This window comes from Desmodus rotundus, chromosome 2 (genome assembly GCF_022682495.2).
Source record: "Desmodus rotundus isolate HL8 chromosome 2, HLdesRot8A.1, whole genome shotgun sequence".
Lineage (NCBI taxonomy): Eukaryota > Metazoa > Chordata > Mammalia > Chiroptera > Phyllostomidae > Desmodus > Desmodus rotundus.
This window is the reverse complement of record NC_071388.1, coordinates 208,848,758-208,874,406: the sequence shown is the minus strand read 5'-3', so window position 1 is coordinate 208,874,406 and position 25,649 is coordinate 208,848,758. Positions and strand designations below refer to the sequence as shown.

The 25,649-nt window shown below is 54.5% G+C and overlaps 1 protein-coding gene across 3 annotated transcripts in view; it reads right to left on the bottom strand.

The window, feature by feature from the left end:
* Positions 1 to 25,649, bottom strand: part of HDLBP (high density lipoprotein binding protein) — a 50,669-nt gene that overhangs the window by 6,982 nt on the left and 18,038 nt on the right. For all 3 annotated transcript variants that reach the window (XM_071220761.1, XM_071220762.1, XM_053919323.2), the window contains 19 exons: positions 25,217 to 25,281; positions 23,918 to 24,030; positions 22,136 to 22,293; positions 20,953 to 21,168; positions 15,952 to 16,158; positions 15,620 to 15,835; positions 14,936 to 15,142; positions 14,716 to 14,823; positions 13,714 to 13,818; positions 13,313 to 13,391; positions 10,783 to 10,922; positions 9,351 to 9,455; positions 9,115 to 9,228; positions 8,195 to 8,281; positions 7,878 to 8,009; positions 3,884 to 4,102; positions 1,521 to 1,742; positions 1,210 to 1,428; positions 385 to 523 (listed from right to left, as the gene is read on the bottom strand). In XM_071220761.1, the coding sequence (XP_071076862.1) occupies positions 385 to 523; positions 1,210 to 1,428; positions 1,521 to 1,742; positions 3,884 to 4,102; positions 7,878 to 8,009; positions 8,195 to 8,281; positions 9,115 to 9,228; positions 9,351 to 9,455; positions 10,783 to 10,922; positions 13,313 to 13,391; positions 13,714 to 13,818; positions 14,716 to 14,823; positions 14,936 to 15,142; positions 15,620 to 15,835; positions 15,952 to 16,158; positions 20,953 to 21,168; positions 22,136 to 22,293; positions 23,918 to 23,993 (2,749 nt within the window). In that variant the 5' untranslated portion in view covers positions 23,994 to 24,030; positions 25,217 to 25,281. The remainder of the gene's footprint in view (positions 1 to 384; positions 524 to 1,209; positions 1,429 to 1,520; positions 1,743 to 3,883; positions 4,103 to 7,877; positions 8,010 to 8,194; positions 8,282 to 9,114; positions 9,229 to 9,350; positions 9,456 to 10,782; positions 10,923 to 13,312; positions 13,392 to 13,713; positions 13,819 to 14,715; positions 14,824 to 14,935; positions 15,143 to 15,619; positions 15,836 to 15,951; positions 16,159 to 20,952; positions 21,169 to 22,135; positions 22,294 to 23,917; positions 24,031 to 25,216; positions 25,282 to 25,649) is intronic.

Sequence of the window (25,649 nt, the reverse complement as noted above, 5' to 3'; positions counted from 1 at the left end):
TAGCCTGGTGACCGGTGGCATCCTAAGTGGGTCAGAGGCTGCTCTCCCTTCAGCAGCTGCTGGCCCCACGAGGCGGCAGGGAAGGGGGCTGCTGCTGGGCTGGAGTGGGTTTGTGGGGGCAGAGGCTGAACTTGCTTCGCCTGCAGGAGAGGCATCAGGTATTCTCTCCTCTGCCCTTGCCACCAGCCACAGGCCTCTAAGAACCCTGAAGGGCACCTCGTTGCCCCGCAGCCCATGGCCTGGGAGTTCTGCAAGCCCCTGGGACACCCAACAGTGTCCAGCACCAGGCAAGACAGAGCTTCACCAGGACATGTGACAGCCACCGGCCCCTGCCTCCCTCCTGCCCCCCTCCCTCTGGCCACAATGCTCCCCATGGGGACCCACCTGGACTCTCCTCTCTGTCTGGGAATTTAATCTGAACGGTGTAGTCTCGAGTGATCTGCTGGATTCTGGAACCTTTCGGGCCCATGACAGAGCGGTGGAACTTCTGGGGTATGGCACACTCTATGGTCACCTGGGCCTCCTGGGGGCACAGCAAGAAGGAACAAATGAAGATTAAGCGCTCATGGCTCACGCTCACACCACCACCCTCTGGAGCCATGGCCAAGTGCACAGACACCCCCCTTCCCAAGGTGAACTGAGGGCTCATCTGACGATGGGGTAAAGGGAGGAGGCCTTTCTGAAGTGTGCCCCCCAAGGTCTAAGAAATCATCAACGTCTCGCCCATATAAAGCTGTTCTGGTGCTTGCTTCTATTTCTCTACCCACAGGAGCTCCCCACCACCGCAGACAGGTGGCTATGTCAGTCCCAGGTGGGGGGACCTGTGGATGCCGTGGCTGTGACTCCACGTGCAGGGCCACCACAGGGGAGTGCCCGGAGCCAGGGGGCCAGCTTTCTAAAACTGGCTGACAAAATCCAGCGTGTGCCATGTGACTCCTCTGTGGGCTGACACACTCCATCCACCTGTTCTTCGCTCTGGAGCAGGGGAGGAGGAGGCAACTGGTTCCTTGCACACATGGCACTTTGATAAAACCAACAACGGAGCTGCTTCTCAGGGGCAGGGCTCACCCACTGCAGGAAGAGGCCGGACACTGAGACCACAGGGCCTGTAGCCCCTGGCCCTCATGGCTGCAGTAGGCTGGTCGGCCTGAGGGATATGTGGGGGCACCCGCACCCAGCTTTGAGTGGCTGCCAGCCCCAGGCACCCACCAGGTCCTCGATGATCTCCTGGATGCGCTGCTTGGCTGCCTCCACACACTCCTTGGCACCCTTGAGAGTAACTCTGTCGCTCTGCGTGCCAGACCGTGGGAAGCTGACCATCACCCCGCCATACTCCTCAGCGATCTCCCGCAAGACCTGGCCTCTTCGGATAACAAAGTGGCGGTGGTGCTTTGGGTCCACCAGCATGCACTCTTCCACCACGTTATCCTGTGGCACGGAGACGAGACAAGGAAAGTCAGGGACTGGCAGCGCAGGCCCCGCCCCCACTGCCCAGGTGGCTCCCGAGGGCCAGGTCTCACCAGGTTCTGGATCAGGGCTTCCAGCTCCTTCTGCGCCTCCCTGACAGCGTCCTCTTTTCCGATGATGGTGATCAGGTCCTGGTCCTTGTCCTCTGCCGTCGGGAATATGATGCGGGCTCCAGTGGTGTCACGCACCTTGCGGATCTTGCCGCCCCCTTTGCCAATGAGGAACTTGTGGTACTCCGGCTTGGCGCGGATGTCCACAGTGAAGCTCTTGGTTTGCTGCAGAAGCCAACCCCGCACATGTTGGCCTGATACCACCTGCCTGGCCGCGGGGGCAGGTGACCAAGGGGCCCGAGGGGGCAAGAGTGTGGGGTGGAGCTTACCTCAGACTTTGCCAATACCAACCGCCCCCCCCCCCCCCCCCGGGGCTAATCAGACCACACCCACACAAATGCATAGCCACCCAGATCTACCGCCCTTGAACTTCCCTCAGCTGGGGTAGGAGATGCCAAGGTGGTCAGAGTGCATGGACCCAGAGCCCCAGGCCTGCCACCTGCCAGCAGTGAGCAAACCTCTGCCCAGGACCACGGGGTGCACCTGCATATCACAGCTGCCTGCCCCTCCCACGCAGGCAGAGCACTCCCTGGCCAGGTCTCCCTCTGCTGGGCTCTGGGTGAGTCCACACACAGCCAGAGACACCCCAACTGTGAGCTCAAAGACATTCACCAACCAGGCCCTCGTCTGACACCAAGTTTCCAGGACCTCAACCATGAACGCTAGCTTGTCTGGTGGAGCCACTGGAGGGACACACCCCTCCAGGCCAACTCAGGCCCACAGGCACGGAGAAGAAACACAAGGCAGAGTATCGCAGGCCTGCCGGGTGGGAGGCAGCACACCTCAACGTGTCCCCTGCTCATGGACACCAGAGAGACCACTGCTCTCTGGAGAGACCCTCACCAACAGCAGCACCAGGAAGCGGACGGGTCAGGTGAGCCCAAACAGTAAACACATCAAAACCAAGCTCAGCTCAAGAGGTCAAGGTAGGTGAAACAGTAAAAAACAAACAAACAAACAAAACCAACCTAATACACTTCAAGTGACACACTATTGAGTCGATGGAAGCGGAAGAAACCTCCGACAGAACCCACACTTGCTCCCAACGAAAACTCCGAGCCAACTTGGCCCAGGAAGGAACCCCCTCAGCCCAACAATACCCTGGCTCACCACACCTTTTCGGGGAAGGACTGAATGCCCCGAGCTCCCCGCCGGGCAGGGCCTCTCCCAGCCCCAGTATTCCACACCCGGGAGGCCCCAGTGGCACAGCAAGATGGGACACACAGGTGCACTGACCAGAAAGGAAGACACTCACTGTCTGCTCTAGGATGACGTTTTACACGAAACTCATGAGAATCCACAAAAAAACCTATTGGGATTAATAAGTGATCTTTAGACCACACACAAAGAACAAGGCCGTAAACAAAAATCAAATACATTTCTGCACGCTACACTACGAAGTACAAAAGTACCACGTATGATAACACTAAAAACAGATCTAAACCGAACAGAATACATAGAAGCTCGGCATGCTGAAACCTACAAAACATCAAGGATTAGTCAAAGACTTAAAAAACTGAAGAGGCCCTGGCTGGTGTGGCTCAGTGGATTGAGCACCAGCCTGCGAACCAAAGGGTCGCTGGTTCAATTCCCAGTCAGGGCACGTGTCTGGGCTGCAGGCCAGGTTCCCAGTTGGGGGTGTGTGACAGGCAACTGATCCACGTCTCTCTCACACATGATGTTTCTCTCCCCTCTTTCCCCTCTCTCTAAATATAAATAAATAAAATCTTAAAAAACTGAAGGGCAGACTGGAAGACTCGAACCGCTGAGACATCAATTCTCCCCAATCTGAGCTTCAGCTTCGACAGAACCCCCCTCAGAACCCAAGCAGGAACCCCCCACCCCGGCCCCCCGAGATCGACAGGCGAAGGATCTGAAGCAGCTGAAGCAATCTGACAGAGCACCACGCAGCAGGACTCACAGATGTCCTGCCTTGTGGGACGGACAGACTGGCAGATGGATTTTGACAAAGGGGAAAAGGTGACTCAATGAGGAACTCTGAGGGTGACAGCCAAAACATTTTATTGCGAGGGTGGCCACACAACTTCTACATTTGTCAAAACTACGTAAAGAGTGGACTTTTCTGCACGGAATTAATACTTTTTGCAGATTTTTGCTCTGCAGATGTGGGGGTCTGACCTGGAAGGGCCCGTCCATAATGGCCAAGTCAGAGGGCCAGGAAGGCACGAGCCGTGCTCTGACCTCTGACCCGCCACGGTAAACAGGTTTCTGGAGTCTCCACATGGGAGAGAGGACGTTTCCAGCAAGCAGCACGCAGGGAGCCCTCAGGGGTGGGAAGGACTCACCTTCTCCTCTGCCAGGTGCAGGAGCTGTTTCTTGGCCTTCTCCACATCCGAGGAAGGGCCTCTGATGACAACTGTGTCGCTCCCCGAGCCTTCCACGGGGAAGTGGATGTGGACCCCGCCGCACTCCTCCATGATGGAGCGGATCAGGCGCCCCTTCGTGCCGATGAGGGAGTTGTGCAGCTTGGCGGGGATGGAGACCTCCACCTCGGCTATGTTGGCCTGAAATCACACAGTACGAGGGAGCCACGTTTTCGTGTGGCAAGGAGGGTGAGCAGAGTGAAGAGTTAAGCCACGGTGGGTAGGGCTGTGCGCACACACGTGTGTGTGTGCGTGTGTGCACGCACACATGTGGCAGACACAGTGCAGAAGGGAAGCCACGATGTCAGACCATAAAACGGTGCTGTTCCTTCAGGCCCTCTGGGCGTGAGCCACAGAGACATACCTGAGATCTATGATCAGCCTTCCCCTGCTAAAGACTTGTGAGCAAGGACTCGGCCTCCAGTCACAAGGAGTCAACGAGACTGTGTTCACCGGCTGCACAGACACTGGTGCGAGAGATGCTGCAGACGGGATGCATCCAAGGGGGCCCTATACCGCCCCGGCTGAGCCCCACACCAGGGACACAGAGCCAACGGTCTAGGGAGAGCAGGACACCTGGAGCTGGCGGGTTAGCGCCCAAGAAGAGAGAACATGGACAGAGCCCGGTCCATACACAGGGAGACTGCCCAGGCAGGGGGGAGGGCCAGCAGCAGAGCTGGAGGGCATGGGACCGCAGCTCCAGCAGGTCCGCAACGACAGGACCCAGGCACAGGGCTCAGAAGGATCTCACCTCCAGCAGGGACACCTGAGCCTGGACGAGCAGCGCTGCGACCCCACCTGACAAGTCTAAGGAGTGTGCACTATTTCGAAGTGACTTCTCGAAGCACAAAGATACTTACAGGGACACGGAAATAACCAGAATCCATCATAATAAACTTCACAATGTCTGGCATAATAAAAAAAATACTGGATGGGCAAAGAAACAGGAAACAACAACCCACAATGAGGACAAAACAAAAGAGAGCCACCTGGGAACAAGCAGAGTCAGAGACCGGCCTGTGGACGGGAAGGGCTCTCACTGTACAGCATCCGGTCAAGCAGCTGAAGGAGAACACTGAGCACGTCAGGAGCAAGAACGACAAATTCACATTGAACTTCTACAGGTGAGACTAGTGTCCGAAATGGAAAACATACTAGACGGGGTTACAGAAAGATCAGACATTGCAGAAAGTTAGTGGATTTAAAGAAATTCACGGAGAAAAAGTACCACCCCTCCTCCCCACCCAGGTGAAACAGCGTCAAGGAACGGCAGGGCAACGTCACACCGCCTAACTCCCAGAGTCCCTGGAGGGGGGACAGAAAAGCTATTAGGAAGTAATGACCCACATTTTTCTAAATTTGGTGACAACTCTAAACTCAAATATCCAAGAAGTTCAATCAACTCCAAGCAAAGAAATGTGAAGAAAACTACAAAGCTGGTGATACAATTAAAAATAAAAAAATAAAAAAAGGCCAGAGGCAGGCAAGTCTGTGCAGCTGAGCAAGGCTAAGGGTACATCGGCTCTCTCGTCAGGAACAACGTGAGTGAGGGGACAGGGAAGCAGAATCTCAAGTACTGGTGGGAGGAACCAGCAACCAAAGTGTGGGGCCCCAGGACGGGCTCACGCCAGTGGGAATGCAAAACAGTGTAGCCACCTGGGGAGGCAGCCTGGCAGATTCTTGTAAAATCAAACATACTCTCCCCATAAGCTCTACCTTCTAAGTGAAAGAAGTGAATCTGGCAGGTGCGAGCCCAGCCCTCTGACACTTGGGAAGCAGCTGAGCTAGTCAGATGGTGGGACGGAGGCCAGGAGGGGTGTACGGGAAGTACAGAAAATATATTTAGATGGGTGAACATGTAAAAGTGTTTTCTCATTATTTAAATCTCCTTAAGAAACAACTGGGCGTTTAAACAGAAAGGCTACGAAGTGTTGTGGGCCTTATAACACGTGAAGTAGAGGCACAATGACAGAGCACGGGGTTGGATGGGGGAGGCCCCGCCGGGGAAGAGGTGCACCAAACCCCAAAGCAACCAACCGAGGCACAAGTGGCACAAGTCAAAAAAGGCAACAAAAGGAACCAAAGCCGCCTTCGATGGAAAAGACGGCAGCCAAAGAGAACGGAACGGACGGGACAGAAACCCAGCTGCATATTATAACCACATGCAGGAGGCTGGGCCGGGCAGAGGGGACAGACAGGCCACCATTACTAATGAATGGGGACAGCTTTTGTTTGGGAAGATGAAGAAGTGCTTGGGGTGGGAGGTGCTGGTTGTACAACAGCCTGAGGGCACTCAGTGCCACGGAAGCATGTACTGAAAGATGGTTAAGGTGGTAAATTCTATGTATATTTCACCACAAATTCAAAAATAAAAAACATTAACCACCACATTAAATGTAATTTATTACACTTAGTAAGTGCATATAATAAAACACATAACATGTAATAAACAGATATAATCACTAATACAACTAACTGTAAACACCTCAATTTAAAAGGCAGAGACTGTCACCCTGGCGGGTGGCTCAGCTGGCCGGAGCGTCGTCCCGCACACTAAAAAACTGCAGGTTCGAACCCCGGGCAGGGCACACACCTCAGCTGCAGGTTTGATTCTTGTCGGGGCAACTAATCGCTCTCTTGCTCTCTCTCTGACTCCCCCCAACCCGGCCCCCCAAGATCTGTTTCCCTTCTCTCTAAGATCGGTGAGCATGTCCTTGGGTGAGGATTAAAAAAAAGAAAAAGAGTAGATTAAGATTTCTCACCACAAGAAAAAAAGAACATAAAAAAAAAAAAAGCAGAGATTGTGAGACTGAGGAGAAAAGCAAGTTGCCTAAAAGAAAGCCACCGTAATATAAGATTTCAGAGCAAAGAACATTACCAGGGGCACAAGGAGGTCGTCTTACAGGGTGCAAATTATGTATTAGGACTGAGAGAGGAGACATCATTATGAACAATACCAAGACAACGTGGGACGATCATGAAAAATTCTATAACCATAAATTCAACAACTTAGAATATTATATAAACCCCTTGAAAGACACAAACTGCAAAGCTCGTGCAAAAGGGCAGATAATCTACCCACACAATGAAGCATTAGCCAGCAATAAAGAGAGAGCAGCACACAGCCCAGCTCACAGAGAACAGAGCTGTAGCTGACAGAGGCGGGGAGTGAGGGGTGCAAAACAGGCGAAGGAGCTCAAGAGGCACAAACTCCCAGCTAGGAAGTTGAGTCCTGGGGTGTCGAGTAAGCATGGCGACTACACTTAACGATGCTGTGTCGCTCACTGGAAAGCTGCTGAGAGAGATCTTCAGTGTTCTCAGTGCCAGGGAGACGCTTTGTAACTGTGGGGTGTCTGCTGCTAAACCGACTCGTCATCCCCAGTGTCCCCAAGGCTGTGTGTCTGTCACACTGTGACTAAAACAACGCACTGAACCACCCAACAACACGGATGAACCTCACAGTGACCGTGCGAAGCGAGTGCAGCTGGACTCCAGAGGAGACTCTATGACTCTCGGAGACAACCTGTACAATCCCGGCCCATCTGCTGTGGCGAAGCAGACGGGCTGGACGGGACGGCGGGGAAGTGCTGTGGGACAGAGGCGTCGCAAGCGGCACAGGCTGTTGCAGGGGTGGAGGAGCTCATTGTCTTGACCGTAGAGGTGCTTCCACGGACATACACGCATGCTGCACAAGTATGTGCTTTCTTAGGTGATTTTTCAAAAATTGAAAAAAACAATCGTAGCCCTGTCAGGACACCACGATCCCCGAGCACGCAAACTTGCTACCACCACTCAGGACCCTCACAAGCACCGCCAGAGGCCGCGGTCAGGCCAGCGTCCTCCGGGAGGGCACGGCCGCCTGCCCGCATGCAAGCCCAGGCCACAGCCCACCCGCCAGCTGCCCGGCCCCCGTTACCAGGTCTTTCTGGATGGACAGGATGCGGCTCCGGGCAGCCTCGCAGTTGGCCCGCTTGCCCGTGATGACGATGGTCTCTGAGTTGCTGTTTTCTGCTGGAAGGTCGATCTTGGTGTTGCTCTCTTCTCGAATCTATGAGGAGAGGCAGCGTGAGCAGCGACTCCCAATGAAACACTCAGGGAGCCCGGGCAGGGAAGCAAGTCCCATCCTACGAAATCTAAAGCCAGAATGGCACAGGACTGGGGGGCGGGGGGGGGGGGGGGGGGGGCGCGGCAGGACAAAAAGAGCCACGATTTGGGGGCAAGCTGGCTGGTCACCTTTTTAATGTTGGCGCCTCCCTTCCCAATGATGTTCTTATGGAACTGCTTGAAGATCGGAACAGAAATTGAGTAGCTATTTTCCACCTTAAAAACAGAAGACACGGCTGGTTAACTGCTATGCTGGTGTCCCTTCCATTCCTGAGGGCAGCCTGGAAGGACAGACTTGTCTCACTTCTCCTCTCCTGTCTGACCTCCAGAGGTCTGGCACCAGGGTGGGTGAGATGCCGTGAACAACCAGCGCCCTTGGCCCTGCAGAGCTGACAGTGCAAAGCACCCTTTCCTAACAACCTGTCGGATGCAGGCGCCCTGAGCCTGGCCAGGCGCCCCATCAGGGTGTCAGGTTAAAAGGGTGCCCGCGGCCCCTCCAGGACAAGAGCAGCTTGGGACGGATAGAGCCAGGACTCCAGGCTGAGGAGCAAGCTCAGAACACACAGACCCGGCTGCTCTCAGGAATCCCAGTGCTCCCAGGTACAGGGAAGCCTGCCCAGCCCCACTCCCCAGAAGGCCACAAGGTGCGTGCGAGCCCGCCTGTTACTGCAGCGCCCAGGGCCACTGGCGGTCTCCCTACCAAATGCCCTCTTTTGTTCCCGGGTCTGAGGAAAGAACAACCCATCAACAACACTGCTTGTCCAAGTCTCTCTCTTCACTGGATGGTTCATTTCCAGGTTCTGAAGACCCCTGAAGGAAACAAAGTCCCCTGTCCTGGGACACAGGGATCTCCCCACTTTAACTCCATGGACACTCAAGTTGTAATGATCTCTGCTATCTAAACATCAGATATGAAGAGGTGGCACCCCAACTTTGTCCCAAATCCCGGAGACGACAGACCCACCCAGCACCCCAGTGTGCTCCCCGGAGCTGGAGTCCTGATGCACACATCCCCTCCCCAACAACAGAGGATGGAAAACGTCCCCTACCAAATCCGCCACCATCTTCTGCATGTATTTTGTGCACTTTTCCACCTCATTCTTGGGGCCTCTGAGTTGGACAATATCACTTTTTTGTGCTGGGTCTGGAAAGTTGATGATAACCTAGGATAAATCACCAGGAGACCAAGTCCAATTATTGGTGAGAATTCCCTAACATCACGTATCTCCAGGGCCCCCAGGCCACTCCAGGGGGTTAGGGAGGTGAGGCTGCTGGGAGGCTGTACCTCTGGGAACTTGTCACGAATCTCACGGATCCGTTCGCCCTTCTGCCCAATGATTGTGCGATGAAATCTCTGCTCAATGATGAGATCCTTGGTGCGCTCGTTTTCCTGAGGGTACAATTGAAGTGAATGAAGTTATTTATCCCAAGCAAGGTGAGCAGCCCCCTCCCAGCAGGAGGCCCCTGGAGCCCCAGGACTCTCTGCGCAGCAGGGAGGTGGTGGCAGGCGCACTGGCCAGTAGACAGCACCAGCTAGACACCTGCTCTCTCAAACAACCGCCACACCGCACGCCGCCCTGGGAGTGTGTTGTCCCCCTGGGCGAGGCGCAATGAGAAACTGAGTGTCGAGCCCTACAACCAAGAGTGTGACTGCAGTAGCCACAATCACCAGAGCAACCCCCTCAGCGCCTGTGTTTCAACAAGAACCAGACGCTGAGGGAGGCCTGGCGCTCAGCACACAGGGAGCAGCCCGTGCTCACCACAAGGAGGCTCAGAGGACTGCCCCGTGAGCCTTACAAAGAAAGAGTGGCTGACCACGGGGCACTGGACCCACGTGGTCCGCAACCTCCTCCAGAGGGCCTGTTAAAACATGAGAAGACCACACCAGCAGGGGTGGAGGGCAACCTACCCACCAACTGAACAGGTTAAAAGAATTTGGGAGCAGACTGGCATCAGGTCGACAGAGAAATGGGGTTCAGTAACCTAGTAACAAGATATTCCTAAGCCAGGGACCCTGGGCTGCAGGATGAGAGCTGACTGACGAAGGGAGAACCCAGGACACTCCAGGCTGAGGAGTGAGCTCAGAGAAGGCCAAAGGGCAGTGGAGGCTGCGCCCTACCTGGATTACCACTGAGGAGCAAAAAGTCCTGCCCCAAGGCTGGCCTCTGCCTGGGGCCCCAGTGTGGGCACTGTGGGAGACGCGACCGAGAACACCCCGGGTGAGGGCGGCCAACCTGGGGCTGGTCCCTGCCCTGACGAGGAGAAGCCCTACTTTGCGGTGGCTTTCTTGACAGTCTGCACGTGTTCGTGCTAAGCTCTGAGCACTTGGGCAGTGCTGGGTTCATTTGGATTCAAAAGCACCAGGTGAGCCACATGCTGCCCAGTCTGAGACTCGCTGCTGGAAGGTTCTCTGCACTTGACTCTGGGGCATGCTGGCAGCAGGCCCAGGGCAGCACAGTACTTTAGTCTGAACACAGGGAATAAGGCTCACTGTGTTCCCTCCCTCCTGTTTGTAGATAACCTCACACTAGGGACTCTCAACCTGGGACACACGCACGCCACCTGGTGCCTTTAGGAATGCAGGAAAGTCCCTTAGGCCCCTGGAGCCCCACACTGCAGAGCCCCAGAACCCAGCACAGCAGGTGGCCCAGCAGGATGGCGCCTGCCGATCCTGCCGCTCTGTGAGATGCCTCCGCAGGACCCAGCTCAGGGCTCACCATGCGGGAGGCGAGCTCAAGCAGCTCCCGCTTGGCCTGCTGCACACCCTGCGGGTCCCCCTCGATGCGGATCAGGTTGCTCTTCTCGCTGTCAGGAGGGATGCGCACAGACACCTTGTACTGGTCTTTGATTCTGTTGACTTAGGAACACAAAAGGAAACATTTTGGGCTCAGGGTCTGTTATAGATGACCAATGTCTGATGTTAGTATGACTAACTCAGCTAAAGCCCCAAAGAACCTAGCCAGCCATCCCCCCAAAGGACGACAAGGCCCCCAAAGCAAGACTGCCCACCCTCTAGCCCAAGCTGGGCACCATCTCCACGGGCCGGCCACGGGCGGCACTGCCTGGCAGCTCTGAATGACTGCAGCCAGGAAGACGCAGAACCCGGGACTCAGCTGGTCTGCAGTCTGCCTGGGGCTTCAGACACAGCGTCATTTTGTTCATGTGCTTCTATTACAACGGTGAGCAGCAGGAAGAAAACACTGATTCCCAGCAGGGCCACTGCCTGTGTGGATTGTACACCATCCCCTGCATCCCAAGGACGTGCTTGGAGGGGAACACTGTGTGTCTATACTGTTCCTGTCTCTGTGGGTATGGGTGGCCCTACTATGGAAGGGGGTCCTTTCCAGGGTGGGTCCCACCTTGCATCCTGGGCTTCTGGGACAGGGTTCAGCCACCCATGACCCTGAACTGGAAAGAGTGCGTAAAAAGAAAATTATCTTTTTTTTTATGTTAAACATTAGAAATATTTCTGGGTCTTTATTTAGAAGTTTGGTGATGTTTTTGTGACCAGACATACGTCATAGGACCTAACTCTGGTTCATGTCATTAGCCACTGATAAAATTGGCTTTCTAAACTTCGTTTCACTTAATGTCACAGATTTCAAGAACCTATAGATGATGGAGAAGACACATCGTATTTGACAGATCTCAGGTATTTCTAATGTGGAGACAAGTTTGGGAACCATATATCAAGAAAATCTCTCTCTTGAAATAAACAAACAAACAAAATCAGAAGCCCTCCCACTAACTGGAAAGTACCCCTACTGACCACCTCAGACCCCACCGACACCACGCCGCTGCCCGAGACCCCACTGTCAGCTCACACACAAACCAGGATTTCACTGTCTTTGCAAGAGAGGTGGAAGCAGAAAACCCTCCTCCAGTACCTTCTCTGAACAGAACGCAGTGCCCACACCCTGGAGAAGGCTTATCACGAGTAACAGGGCCAGCATTTGGCCCTCTGAGTGTAAGGGTGACCAGGGTGGGTTCCAGGCCCCGAGACAGCCCTCAGCCAGTGTGCTTGGACATGCAGAGGAGGACTGGGCAGCCACGGACAGAAGCTGTGTGGCAGATCTTAGATTGTGAAAGAAAACAAGGGTTGTACACTGAACCAGAAGGAAACAGAACATACACAATTTTTTAAAACACGCTAAGTGGACCCACACTTATTTCCTCATGAACAGAAACCCAGAAATTAATGTTGACACTGCACTTCCTCACACTTTTTAAGAAAACACTAAGTTAACCAAAACACAGGGAACAAAGCAAGTTGATGGTGTGTGCATGGTCCGAGCTGTGCGTGCAGGTGAGCGCTGGCCAGAGCTGCTCCAAGCACGTGCACTGCCGCCACCACTGTTTAAAACGCCCCGGGGGCCCTGGCTGGTGCGGCTCAGTGGATTGAGCATGGGCCTGCAAACCAAAGGGCCGCTGGTTCGATTCCCAGTCAGGGCATATGCCTGGGTTGCAGGCCAGGTCACCAGTAGGGGACAGATAAGAGGCAACTATACATTGATGTTTCCCTCTTTCTTTCTTCCTTCCCTTCTCTCAAGAAATAAATAAATAAAATCTTAAAGAAAAAAAAAATGCCCCTGGGACACCAAACTGACCCCTGGTAAAGCAGGCACCAAGCAAACGCGTACTCTGAACACAACGAGTCACACAGGGTGAGCCCCGCAGAGGGCACATGCACAGAGGCTCGTGCCTACTTGGGGCAGGGAGCATGGGGTCCTTAAAGCCCGGGGAAGGACCCAGGACCGCAGTATACACAACGGCCCCCAAAGGTGAGATAGGGTCGTTTCCGGAACTGGTAAGTACTATGATAAGCATGATGGCCATGCAGTTAAACTGAGCAAGAAAGCATTTAAAACATCCTGAAATTCACACCGAGCTCACCTAACACGTTTCTGATGCCGTCTCACCTTGTGCTACCTACCTGGCACAGGTAGGGCCAACACTGTACCTGGACTCACATATTACTGTTTGCCCAACAGAATCCCTCCCTGCATTGCGTGACTTGGAATGAGTCTAGAAACATGACTCCTGGGTCAGGGGTCAGGGGTGAGGGCCCAGCAGCTCTGGCTGAAACGTGGCAGACGACCCCTTGGGGTTGCCTTTGCCATGGCCCTTGTGGTGACTCAGGGAACTGACCTGGTTGATCACGTTCACCTCCAGGCCGAATGAACACCTGGGTGAGGACACCCAGTCGAACGCCTGGTGGCCTCTGCCAGCCCACCCCCCACGACTCACTGTTGGCCCCGCTCTTCCCAATGAGGTGTCGGTGGAACTTGTGGTCAATGCTGATCTCCACGTAGTCCATGCGGTGAACCTGCAGTGGCACAGAGCACAGCCCCGGGGCGTGAGGCCAGGCAGCCAGAGCCACAGGCCAGCCCGGCAGTCACTGCCCATCCTGGCTGCTCTGTCAGGGCTGCCGCAGGCTTGGCCCCCTCAAAGACCCTCCTTCAAAATACGGTCTCTCTCTGTGCCCCTCTGGGACTCAGGCCAGCTTCTAACCATCTCAGAGCCCACCGCTCACTGACCAGCCGCCCTCCTGTCTCTGTGTTCACCCACGCGAGGCCTGCCTGCCCCGCAGCAGGATGGCAGCCCTACCCCCAGCTCTCCAGCACGGACTGTGCGCCCGGGCGCCTCACCAAGTCCTTCACCATGGCCTCAATCTGCTCCTGGGCCACGCGCACGTCCTCTGTGGGGCCTTCCAGAGTGATCTTGTCCTCGCCCTCTGTGAACTCGATGTGAACCTGCCACAGCAGAGCAAGGGACTGTGGGGACAGGCACAGCAGCAGCCTCTGAGACCAACAGGCTTCCCCAGGGAAGTGGCCGACCCTCGCTCTTCATGTGAGTGCATGTCCACAGCACGGAGAGCCACAGAGGGGCCCAAGGACAACTCTGTCACACTGGTGCTGAACGCTGTGGTCTAATCACCTTCCCTCCCCCAAACACAGGGGTTGCACAGTCCTCCACACGTGCTTGCCATCAAGCCACAGCCAGACAGCAGGAGTCCTGTGCTGCTCGAACCGCAGACCGCCTCCTCCCTGCTGGCTGCACCCAGAATGCGCCAGCCCCAGGAATTTCAACCCCGGGACAGCTGCCCGACAGTGGTCCTCAGACAAGGCCATTGTCCCCATTTATAACACACCAGGTAAAGAGAGGACTTCGTGGGAGACTCCCACGTGGGACCCAGAAGGGCAGCCTATTGGTATGAACGAGGACTTTGATCTTAAAACGGCTGCAGAGTGAACAGAGACGGCACCCACGCAGAACAGGAATACAGTGCGACGTGCATCCCCCGGTATTTTCTACCCTGTTCATGGTCCCGGGAGCTACTGTCTCCTCTGGAAAACCGAAAAGACCTCCCGGACAGACTGCGCCTCCGAACTTACAGACGTAACTGGTAGGAGTTGTTATGCCCTAAGTAAATGAGGTGTTTCTTGAGATAGTCATCAAACCTTGCAACACAAATTTTCTCTGGTTAAAAAGACCGAAAGAATGACAGACATTAAAAAGAAAACCTTATTCTAATTTTTGAGAACTGTGCCAGTCTTCGAAGGCACCCAACAGGATACACAGCAAACCCAAAAGGAAGGTCAAACAGACAACAGGATGCGAGGCCAATGCGACGCAGCAGGCCTCCTCACCTTCGGCATCTGCTGAGTTATCTTGGCTAGGTTCTGCCCCTTCTTGCCGATGATGAAACGGTGAAGCCAGGACGGAGCCGAGACGGAGGAGATGGTAAAACTGTTGGCCTGGGAAAACCCAGAAACAAACCATGAGCCAGGTCGCTCAGCAGGGCTCAGGGGCTGGAGAGCCCACAACCCAACATGGCCCCATCCCCAGGCCCACTCGGGAGGCGGCTACCTTGGCGTAGACCTCAGTCAGCGCTTGCCCCAGCTTCTCGGGCTCGCCTCGGAGTATCACGGTCTCAGAGGCGCTGTCAGAGGGCGGGATCTCCACCGAGACGCCGGTCCTTTCCAGGATCTCCTGCAGGGAGTTACCCTTGGGCCCAATGACATACTTGTGCTGGGACTTCTTCACCTCCACCGCGATGGTCGTGGTCTTCTTTTTCTAAGTAAGAGCACCGTCGGGGTGTCAGAGAGCAGGGCACAGGTGGGGCTGGTGGGGACAGAACGTTGCCCCCCAAAGGGCAGAGTGCAGGACACAGGGCCCAGGCTATAGCTTTTGAGCCCCTGGAAGGGAAGAAAAAGACCAGCCAATCCCCAGAAACCCCACTAATCAAGGGTTGGATTTTCTCCTCAAAAGAATTACCTGGCAATTTAAGTTAAGCCCAGATTTGGAAGAGCTACAAACACCAAGCCCTCTCCCCAAATTAAGGGACAAGTTTCAGCCCTTGAAGTCACCAATACCAACTGGAGGCGACAGCTACCCCAGAGAGGTGCCATTTGTGGGCAGTACATCCAGCCCAGGCGGCGGGGATGGTGGGGACAGCCCCCCCAGAGCTCAGCCCGCTGTCCAGAGTCGGGCGAGGAGCAGGGCTGGGCAGCGCTCTCTGTTCCTGCCCACGGAGACCGCTCCCACTGCTACCTTCTCTTCATAAATCCTTTTGATCCGAGCCACAGCCTGCGCCAGCTGTTCCTTCTCCCCAGTGAAGATGATTTCCGTCCGGCTGACACTGGGCGGGGGGATGTTGATGCGGGTCCCTGTCTCCTGCATGATCTCGTTGACAAGTCGATTATAAGGCCCAGCGATGAAGGGATGGAATGCCTTCTCCACTTCGAGCCTCTCTACAGCACGCTTGTCCTGGAAACCAAAGGACAAAGATGGGCACAGGTTGGGGCCCGATGTGAGGACAGATGGGGCCTTCTAACGTCGGGAGCCAGGCTGCCGCCCGCACACCAGACCCGCAGCAGCCTCACCTGCTCGGCGGAGATGAGCAGCACTTCGTGGCGGGCCTTCTCGATGCCCTCTTTGGTGCCCGTGATCCTGATCTGGTTACTCGCGTCATCTGGGCGTGGGATCTGGATTTTGGTTGCAGTTTTTAGCTCCAAGTCTTGTAGTTTCTCTCCATTCTTGCCAATAACAAAGCGATGGTGTTCTTTGGGAATGGCAACAGTTGCTGAGGCCTACAACAGGCATAGCACCAAAGAAAACAAAAGTATTTGTAGATTCTGAAAAAGTGTGTTTTTCCACGATATTCTCTCGGGCTGGAAAGCCATTCTCATCAGTTTTTGTCTAGCCCACCCTCACCACCCTTTACAATAGCTGCAGGTTAAACAGTCCCTTCTTGGGCATGTTTGCTCTGACCCCCAATCAAGGGTAAGGTCAAGTGCGACATATTCCCATGGCCTCAGGTCACACTTTCAACTCTTGTAATTATTTAGCAATAATTCTTTGTCCAGCCTCCCCTCAGCCTGGCCACAAGCCACGCGAGGACAGGGACATTCCAGTACATGTCTTGTTTTCCATGCCAGTGACTCTAACACCACGCTGGGACACGCTGACTGACTAGATTAACTTCTGTCTCTGGAGTGCTGGGCCATCTTTTCAAACATAAGCCCAGTAACTGGTAATAACCTTTTCTCCCCACCTCCTTTACAACCAGTTAAAACCGGCAACTCCTCTGAGTGAAGGAAACGGAAACAATCCAAACCCTTCATCCCACGAGTCAAACTACCAAAAACCAACCAACTTCCCGAGGTAACAGAGAAAACTGGGGGAAAAGGGAGGTTTCTAGTCTTTCTAACTCTGTGCAGAAAACAGCCATCTACTAAGACAGCTTAAAAAATACAGAAACAAAACAAAACAAAGAAAAGCCATTAAGGTTTCCACCACTGTCCCGGCAGAAAATCACAGCTCGGCCAGCTTCCCCCTCCTCTGAGGGTTTTCATTCCGAACACCGAGTGCCGACGATGGACATGTCACTCATCACAGAGGCAACAAGAAAGGGCCTCCCTCCCTAGCCAGCACAGAAGCTGAGACTGCTGGCTGGCACATTCTGATCAAGGAAGGTTTATTCCAAAAATGGTTAAATGTTAGGAAACCCATTAATACAACTCACCATATCATTAGATCTGAGGAGACAAAAATGATCATCTCCACAGAATTTAAACCCACCCACAATAAAAATCTCAAGGAAAATGGAAATCAACGGACTCCCCCCGACCGCCGAACAGCACGGCAAGCTGCGAAGGCCCACTCATGGGTGGGTGGCCCCTCTCTTTCCCAACAAGACAGAACACACAGCTGGCAGCCCCACAGCTGCCCACGTGACCTGACCCCCACTAGCACCTTCCCTGCAGGAGAGGACACAGGCTGGACAGCAAGAGCCCCTGACCCCATGGCCAGGAGCCCTGGGAAACTGCTGCTCTGTTACTGTCAGTAACAGGGAGGCTGAACTGGAATCCAGACACCAGCAGCTACCACTTAGCTAAAGACTACTGGTCAGAAGACGTGAGGGAAAAGGCCGCTCACTTCCGGCAGGCAGAATAAAGGGAAAGACAACCAAGTGGCTGGACTTCAAGCCTGCAAAAACGGTGGACTATGGGCATCAGCAATCACAAACATCCCTTAGAAGGCCTAAGGCAACTGTGAGCAAAAAGCTGATTATACAGTTTGCAAGTAAAACAAAGAACACAAGAGACAGGAAAACCCTGAAGAAGAGCAGTGTCGGAGGGATCGTAAGGACCGCTACACATAACATCCATGGCCACCACGTCAGAACAGGAAGAGTCCCCGCACACACGGAGACCAACGGGCCAGACGGGGAAACGTGGGAACAAACATCTAGCACCCAATAGTCACTCCAATCGGCGGGGGGTGGGGGGATTCCTTTAAAATGGTATTGACAACCTGAGAGCCACATGGAACTGGGTGAGACTGCACATGGACCTGGCACCGTTCATGATAAATTCCGTGAACACCGTAAACATCGGGCAGGAACTGGGATGTAAGAACACCCTTACATGCACCAGAGAAAATACGAATAAACATTCCCACAAACCCCAATGTGAAAAATACTTTTGTGACAATGACCAAAGTAAAAGTGTTCGATGAGTTTTCCTACACATTAATAAACTTTCATGGAGCAGAACCTGAGAGCAAACACAAATGGCAAACAGGGAAACATTACTGATAACATACGACCGATAAGGGACTTTAGCAGCCTTAATACAGTGAGCCAGATGGACTTTAACTTGATAGAAAAAGGCGAGAGAACAGAGTACAGAGAAAGCAGGAGAAGATGCTCAGTCCCGCCCATCAGAACAATGTAAATCAATGTCCCGTGTGGCTCAGTGGGTGGGCGTCCTTCCCTAAACCAAAGGGTCGCCAGTTCTATTCCCAGTCAGGGCACAAGCCTGGGCTGCAGGCCAGGTCCCCGGTTGGGGATTACAGGCAACTGTTTCATGCTTCTCTCTTTCTCTTTTTGCCTCCCTTCTCCTCACTCTAAAAAATAAGTAAATAAAATCTTCATTAAAAAAACAAACAAACTGTGCAAAACAGAGTTCATGCAGCTGCCTCTCAGCCCGAAACACCAGCGCAGGCTGGGCACAGCAGGACTGCAGGAGGGTGCAGGGACACGGAGGAGCACGAAGGCACAGCCCCCCGTGGGGGATGGACCTGGCTGTCCTGGCAAATTATACCCGCTGTTGCCTGCTGACCCAGCCACCTCTCTTCTAGCCCCCAACGCGCTGGGTGAACAGGAAGCAGCACATGCACTAGGTCTTCCCTGTAACAGGGCCCGGAGCAGAGGGTGGGGAGCTGCCCCAATGCCGGAATGCAGCTCAGAGCGCTGGGTCCCACGGCGGGGTGCGGAAGTGAGGAAAGCCGCCATGTGCTGCTACACAGACGCCTCCAGAAAACGGGCAGGAAAAGCCAGGTGCCGGACAGAGTCCATGGTGAGCCCCCTTCTGCTGCCCCTCCCCAACCCCAACAGGAAGGGTCCGATGAAGACTGAAGGACGTCAGCAGCCGGAAGGGCAGGAGCGGGGCCGAGAGGCCAGCTCTGGAGACCAGGTGCACAGCTCTGCAGTCGTCCAACGTTCAAGTAACTTTCAAGAGTGGAAAACACACTAAAGCAAATGAACCCAACCACCTATCAAGATGATAGCCCGACCTAAGCAGAGAGAAGAATGACTTCAAGTGCCTGTAAAACCCACGAACCTCCACCTTAATTAGAAGGATCAGTTTGAACTCAAAAGCAACTTCCCACTACCAATGTCAAGAATTCTTGGACAATCAGCAGATTTCAGATCTGTGGAAGGACACGGTCAAGATCAGTCAACAGGTCTCTGTTAGAAATCAGGAAGTGAATGGAGGTGGAGGGTCCTGCTGGAAAGCTGCAGGGAGCCAACCACGAGGGGCCCATCCACCGGCTGATGATGAGGCAACTTCAGCTTAAAGAACGACTATAAACCCTCAGAAGACCTACTGACACAGAAAGGGTTCGTGGCTCACCAGTGAAGGTGCGAGAGGGCTACCTCAGTCTAAAAGTGAGGAGGGAGATAAGGACCCATTACCTGTCCTGCCCTCCCCACTCCATTGGCCCAGGAGGATAGCTCTTCCCTGAAGACCACCTGCTGGTGTGGGGGAGGGGTAGTGGAGGAGTCAAGAAAGCCCCATCCTGACGGAGCAGGTGGCCACAGTGATGCCTGAGGCAGCAACTCAGCACAGGCTCGCGGGCTCGGCTGAAGACACCTCTGCCCACGGATCAATCCTGGAAGGAGCGCCAAGCACACAGCACCACCCACAAGCTCTCTCTCCCAACAAACAAGGTGAACGTGAAAGTGACGGAGCCCCGAGCCCTCCTTTCCTCCCAATTCACAGGAAGTAATGACAGACACCTGCTTGTCCCCAAGGCCAAGGGCATTCAGAAAAGGGGGGAATACTGCTAAAGTCAGAAAGACTCTTGGCCGGACAAGCACACACGGTGGGCAGGCCGCATGTGGACTGTGACCTGTGCACACCGCAAGGGTAGGTCATGTACGGACTGGGTGGAACGGGGGGTATGAAGAAATTACTATTAATTTTAGTGAGTTACACCGCACTGAATTACTTACAGGTGAATATGTGTCTGCAATTTGCTTTAATGTAAACAGGGGAGGGAGGCGGCAGCCAGGGAGAAGGAGGGACACCAGGGATGAACGCTTTCCCAGTGTCCCCTCTCCGCCCAGGACTCAATCACAAAATATTCAAACACCAATGAGCACACAACAGCAAAAGTCTGAGAGGTTACTACACACCAGCCACCATAGGAGGCAATTCACACACAACATTTCCCTTAACAACAACTTAATGATTTAATTCCCTGAAGCTCGCAGGGTTCGGGACTGCTCCACGGCCCCATGTGGCTGAGGCAGGACCCAGTCCTCTCCACTGTGTGTGCTAGCGCGGCCCCTGCAAGGGACTCTGGCTCTGACTGAGCCCGTAAGAGCACGACCTGTCAAGAGAATTGGAGAAAGGACCACAGCCTCTCTCACTCACTCTGATGGTTTCCAAATAAATTCCAGTGCTGGTTTCAGGCTGCTCAGGACCTTAAAACTGGTTTGAACTCCCACAAAATGTGAACTTGTAACCTCCTACCTCTGGGCCTGGAAAGGTGCACTTAACAGCACAGGCCCTGCCCGGTTCCGCCTGGTCTGTACCTGGAGCCGTTTGTCCGTGTGCCCCTGCTACGCTGCCTCGTGAGCGCAGCTCCTTTTAAAGGCCTCAAATTCTGAGACAGCTTTCAAGTTTCATTTGGTTTCTTCACCCCAAAAGCACAAATAGGAGGTGTCCCAGTTCGATTACTTAGTTAGTGGTTTGTCACTAAAAATGCCCAGAGGCTCTGAATGTTGCTGTCCCACCTCTGAACTACAGAACCTGCCCACTGGTGGGAGAGTCCGAGTGCGTCCACTCGGGACCAGGCTGGGGGACACCCACCTGCGTCTGCAGCCGAGCCACAATGTCTTTCCGGGCTTTCATGACAGCATCCAGCTTCCCAGAGACCATGATGGACAGGCCCTGGTCTTTCGCAAGAGAGAGCTCCAGGTGAGCACCGGTCCTCTGCATGATCTCAAGGCAGATTTTCGCTTGTTCACCTTCTCCAAACTGGTTCATGTCCTTGTATTTCCTCTCCTCCAGGGGTACGTGGAACACCTGCTCAGAAAAGGTCAAAGGAGAAGAAAGATCAAGAGGAGATCAAGAGGAGAAGAAAGGACATGCACCTAGGCACTAAATACTGACATCTGTCTGTTTCCTAGATGCTGCCCCCTCCCCACAACTGGAAGGCCAGAGAGCAGCGAAGACATAAGCAGGAAGAGCCTACGGTCAGGAGGCTGACCTTCAGGCAAAGACAGAGGAGCAGGTAAGAGCCAGCGTGGGGCGGGAGTGGGTGCAACGGCAGTACTAAGTGGGGCCAGGAAGGACCTTCCTGAAGAGTCAAGACACAGTGGCCTGCTGGGAGGGGAGACCGGGGAAGAGAGAGGGCAAAGGCTCAAAGGCAGGCGGGGGCAGTCTGAGCATGACAGGGCGCATCTACGAGGCGGGAAGAGGGCCCAGGCCTCGGCCCTGCCGCAGAGCAGGGGTCATCAGGAGGACACACCTAACTGCCAGCCCGGGTGCCCCCACTGCTCTGTGGAGATGGGGCTGAGTGTGACTCACTAAGCAGTGTGTTTAACAAGATCAGACCACCAGGGAGAAGACACAAGAGAAGACCAGGATGCTGCTGGAGGGGTCTGGGTTTAGGGGAGGCGCCCTCTCAGAGCACAGGGCGCTGCCAGCACAACGACTGCTGTGAGCTCAGGAAGCGTTCACATGAGTTCAGGGACCACGGACAGGCTAGGGAAGGGGGAAAAGCCAGGAGAAAGGTGTGACAGGAAGCAGAGGAAGAAACTGCTTCCCGCAGGAGGGTAGTCAGGCCTTGCTGGAGCAGCTGGTGGGAAAGGGTAGAAGGCGAGGCAGGGTTGAGAGTTGGGGCAGAGACGGAACTGCAGTGGGCTGATGACAAAAGGGGACCTGGCCCTTCTGGGTGCTGGGGACACAGGGGAACAGGAGGGCAGTGTGCTCCCTGGAGGGGCCCTGGGGGCGGGGGCGGTGAAGAGGAGCTGCGTTCCCATGCCCCTACCTGAGTGATGACGGAAGCCTTGATGGGCCGGATCTTGTTGCCCCAGGCCCCTGCAGGTTCCTGGGCACTTTCCACACAAGCTGCTTTCTCCGGGAGCGGGGGGAAGGCATCCTTGTAGGTCGGAGGGTCACTCTCTTCTTCCGAATTTAAAGTGGCAACTGGGCCAGCCAACACAGATCAAGAGGAAGCACACTGCTTTCAATATCAGATGAACAAACACTCGGAGGTTCAAGTCCGAAAAAGAACACTAGCTGCCCGAGGGACAGCGCCCCACACGCTCATTCCATGATAGGAAAAGGCCCTGGGAGGTCACCAGGCCCAGCACCCCCAGGTCTGGCGAATGAACCGCAGGGCCCAAACTCTGAACCTGAGGGTAAGGCCCCTGCCCTCGCAGCCTCCCTGTGAAGGGTCAGCTCAGACACTGGGCACCCCACTCCTCCCCTGATGGGGTGAGCCCCCTGAGGCAGGCCTTGTCCTCGAGAGTCTTCTAATCCTGTGTTTAAAAAAATCACAACCAGGACAACATTGGGCAGAACTGGCTGTTACATTTGCAGAACAAAGCAAAGCTGCTGCCAGGCACAGCCTCTTGGTGCACAATGCTGACGAGAAATCCCGTGGGGCTCTCACCACTCCCCACCCTCCACGGGTAGCAGCAAGCCCTGGAAATGGGGGTCCTCATCACTACTGCTTCTGCCCCCATCTTCACCATTCACATTCTCACCCCAACAGCCGTGTGACTATGTGACAGCAGGCGTGTGACTGCTGGGATCAGCCCACGTGCCCGGCCAAGCACAGTGTCTGGCAATGGCAGGGCTAGACAACCCGTTGTGAGCGGGTGTGAGCCCAGAGCAGGGAGGCGCCCGACTCAGGGCTCGCCATTTCTAGCTGTGTGGTGCAGTTCTTGGAATGCCAGTAAGGACGCACAGTACTGTCCAGCACTCGGGCTCTGTCACTACCTTGCGTCTATCTCTCATCTCAGGAAGGGATATGAAATGGACCCCAAAGGTTGCTGGGGTCAGTGAGAAAGAGCCAGCGTGCAGGCACTCAGCTGAAGCTGCAGCATCCCAGCACCAGTTCTGTACCAGCCTGGACACCAGCACTTGAAAGGTGGCCCGAGTGACTGACACAGTGAATTTCTTAATCACTAAACTTTAGAGCTGATTCGGTTATTAGAAAACTTAAGAATGTTTGGCACAACCTGGAGTAGAGTAATCTACTCTTTCTAGTGAGAATCAAAACACAGAAGGGTTCTAGGGGGAAATCTGGTACACAGACCAACTTGTCCTGCCGTTGTACACGGAGAGCAGGTTCTGAAGGGAAGAACGAGCGTCAAGTAACCAGCCTTCCCTCCCACACTGAAGAGATGTGGAGATGACAGGGTTTTAGGCATGCACCAAGAAGGGCTTCTTAGTCATGGCCGGCTGCTTCGGGGGCCCCGAGGCCAGGGCCCAGCCCTCACCCCGAAGGGGGGCTCCCGGCACTGCTCTGGGTTTTCCACAGCCCACATTCGGCTCAACACAACTGGGCCCAGCAATTTTGAACACAGAATCCCATTAACCACCAATGGTCAAACTCATCGGCTTTCCGGAAAGTCGACCACATTTTAAATCTCACTGTGTCCAGGTTCACTCACCACTCCTGGCCAGTTCCACCCTTTGTACAAGACAGCTGGGCCCTGACGCTACCCCAGACGACAGGGTGAGAGGCAGTTGTACAGACCAGACCAGAGCGTGCAAGGAACGTTGTCCCAAGAGTTCAGAGGGGTGTGTGTGAGGCTGTCACCTTTGATCTGTTGCGGAACCAGCCCACTTCGGTGTTCAGCAAAGCTCTCTTGGGTCAAAACTGCAACGGAGCTCATGGTTGATGGTGCGCCCACACACCGTCCGGGTGAGTCACTGGCGTTGGGGACGAGGAGACGGGAAAAAGTCAGCAGAACCAGCTCCCTCCTGCCCCCAAGACTGGTAAGCTGACTTCCAGCCAAGGTTTAATTCTCTACTAGCAAACCACACCGTACTGTCTTCACTTACAAGCTTGAATGTAAGGTGACATCCAATTGCTCACCATGGGAAGAAAAGCTCAGGGAAAGCAGGGCCCTTGCCCTGTGGCTGAGCAGACAAGAGGCTCTGGCTGCAAGGACTAGGGCCTGCTGGGACAGCCTGCACCCCACCCGCCGGGCCAACTGGCACCCACCATGTGTTGACCCAGTGACACACACCGATACCTGAGGGCTGTCCTAGCCTTCTCTCTCATTGTTTTGTCCGTCTGTCCGTCCAGAGCCCTCCTGACACTTGTACAGTTTGCCACACTGAACAGCCAACCATGTGGCAGGGGCAAGACCCTCATCTGGGGCCCAGAGACCTGAAGGACCAGTGAGGCCGAGGCGCCGGCTGTGGGGAGAGCTGCTCGGCAGCAACAATGGGGCAGCAACAGGGACCACCTGGAGGAGGGTGGTGAGGTGCTCCTGGGTATGCCAACTGCCTGTTCTCCAATATCCCATCGCCCAGGTCCAGGAGGGACTTGTAGCAGGTGGAGCCTGCCACTGGAGCACACAGTCCCTCAGCCAGGGCAGGAGTGGGGCCCTTCCCCCGAGTGCCTCAGTACTCAGTGGGGCTCCGTGGGACCCAGGCTCTCGAAGCCACAGGTCCCTTATTGGGAAAACAGGGCTCACAGGAAACTGAGGCCAGGGGTGTTAGCTTCCGCCTCCAACTCTAGGTCAGCCCCGTGCTGCCACAATAAGGAAGAGTCCCTCTCTGCACACAATTATGCAGCAAGTGTCTTGCGCCACGTTGGCAACAAAGTAAAAGAGGGCCAAGTAATTTAACAAAAGAGTGACTTCTTGCATGATTTTTACAACTTAGACCACTCCCCAAGTCCGAGAAAATTAAGCTCTGCATTACAGAGAAGCACTGCCCACACCCGGATCACCCTGAGCAAACACAGTCCCCACCGAAGAAGTGAAGACCAAACGGGGGCCAGCCGGCACCACTGTGCGTGTCACACGCTCCAGGATGAAACCCACTGGAAGCAAGTGCACACCCAGCCCGGGGATGGGAGGCGTTCAGACAGGACGGCCCAACTCACCAGCAAAACGGTCAGTAGCCAGAAAGTCCGTCCTGAGGCCACTTCTGTCAGCCTGCCAGCTTTTGCTGGTGTGGGACCGGAAAGGAAAGAAAACGAGGAGAAAACCAGAGAAAAGTTATTTATCTGTCTTCTACAAACCAGATTCCTTTACCTGCCAACCAGAAAAGTCAAAACAGCGTTCCTCACTTTACTAATACTCTTACAACTTTCTTGGAAAACAAGGGCAGCCCCGCCGTGAGACCATTAGCTTCACAAAGAACATACTCCAGTAAGATCCGAACCATCTCAACTTTGAGAGGGCAACTTCCAAGGACACTGAGGCAGTGATTCCGTAGGCACCAAAACTTATTTTAAATGTAACCACTTTGAAGAATCCTCACAGAACTGATGGGCTGTTCTGTGTGGTGACGTTCTTTCTCACCTCTTGCCTCTG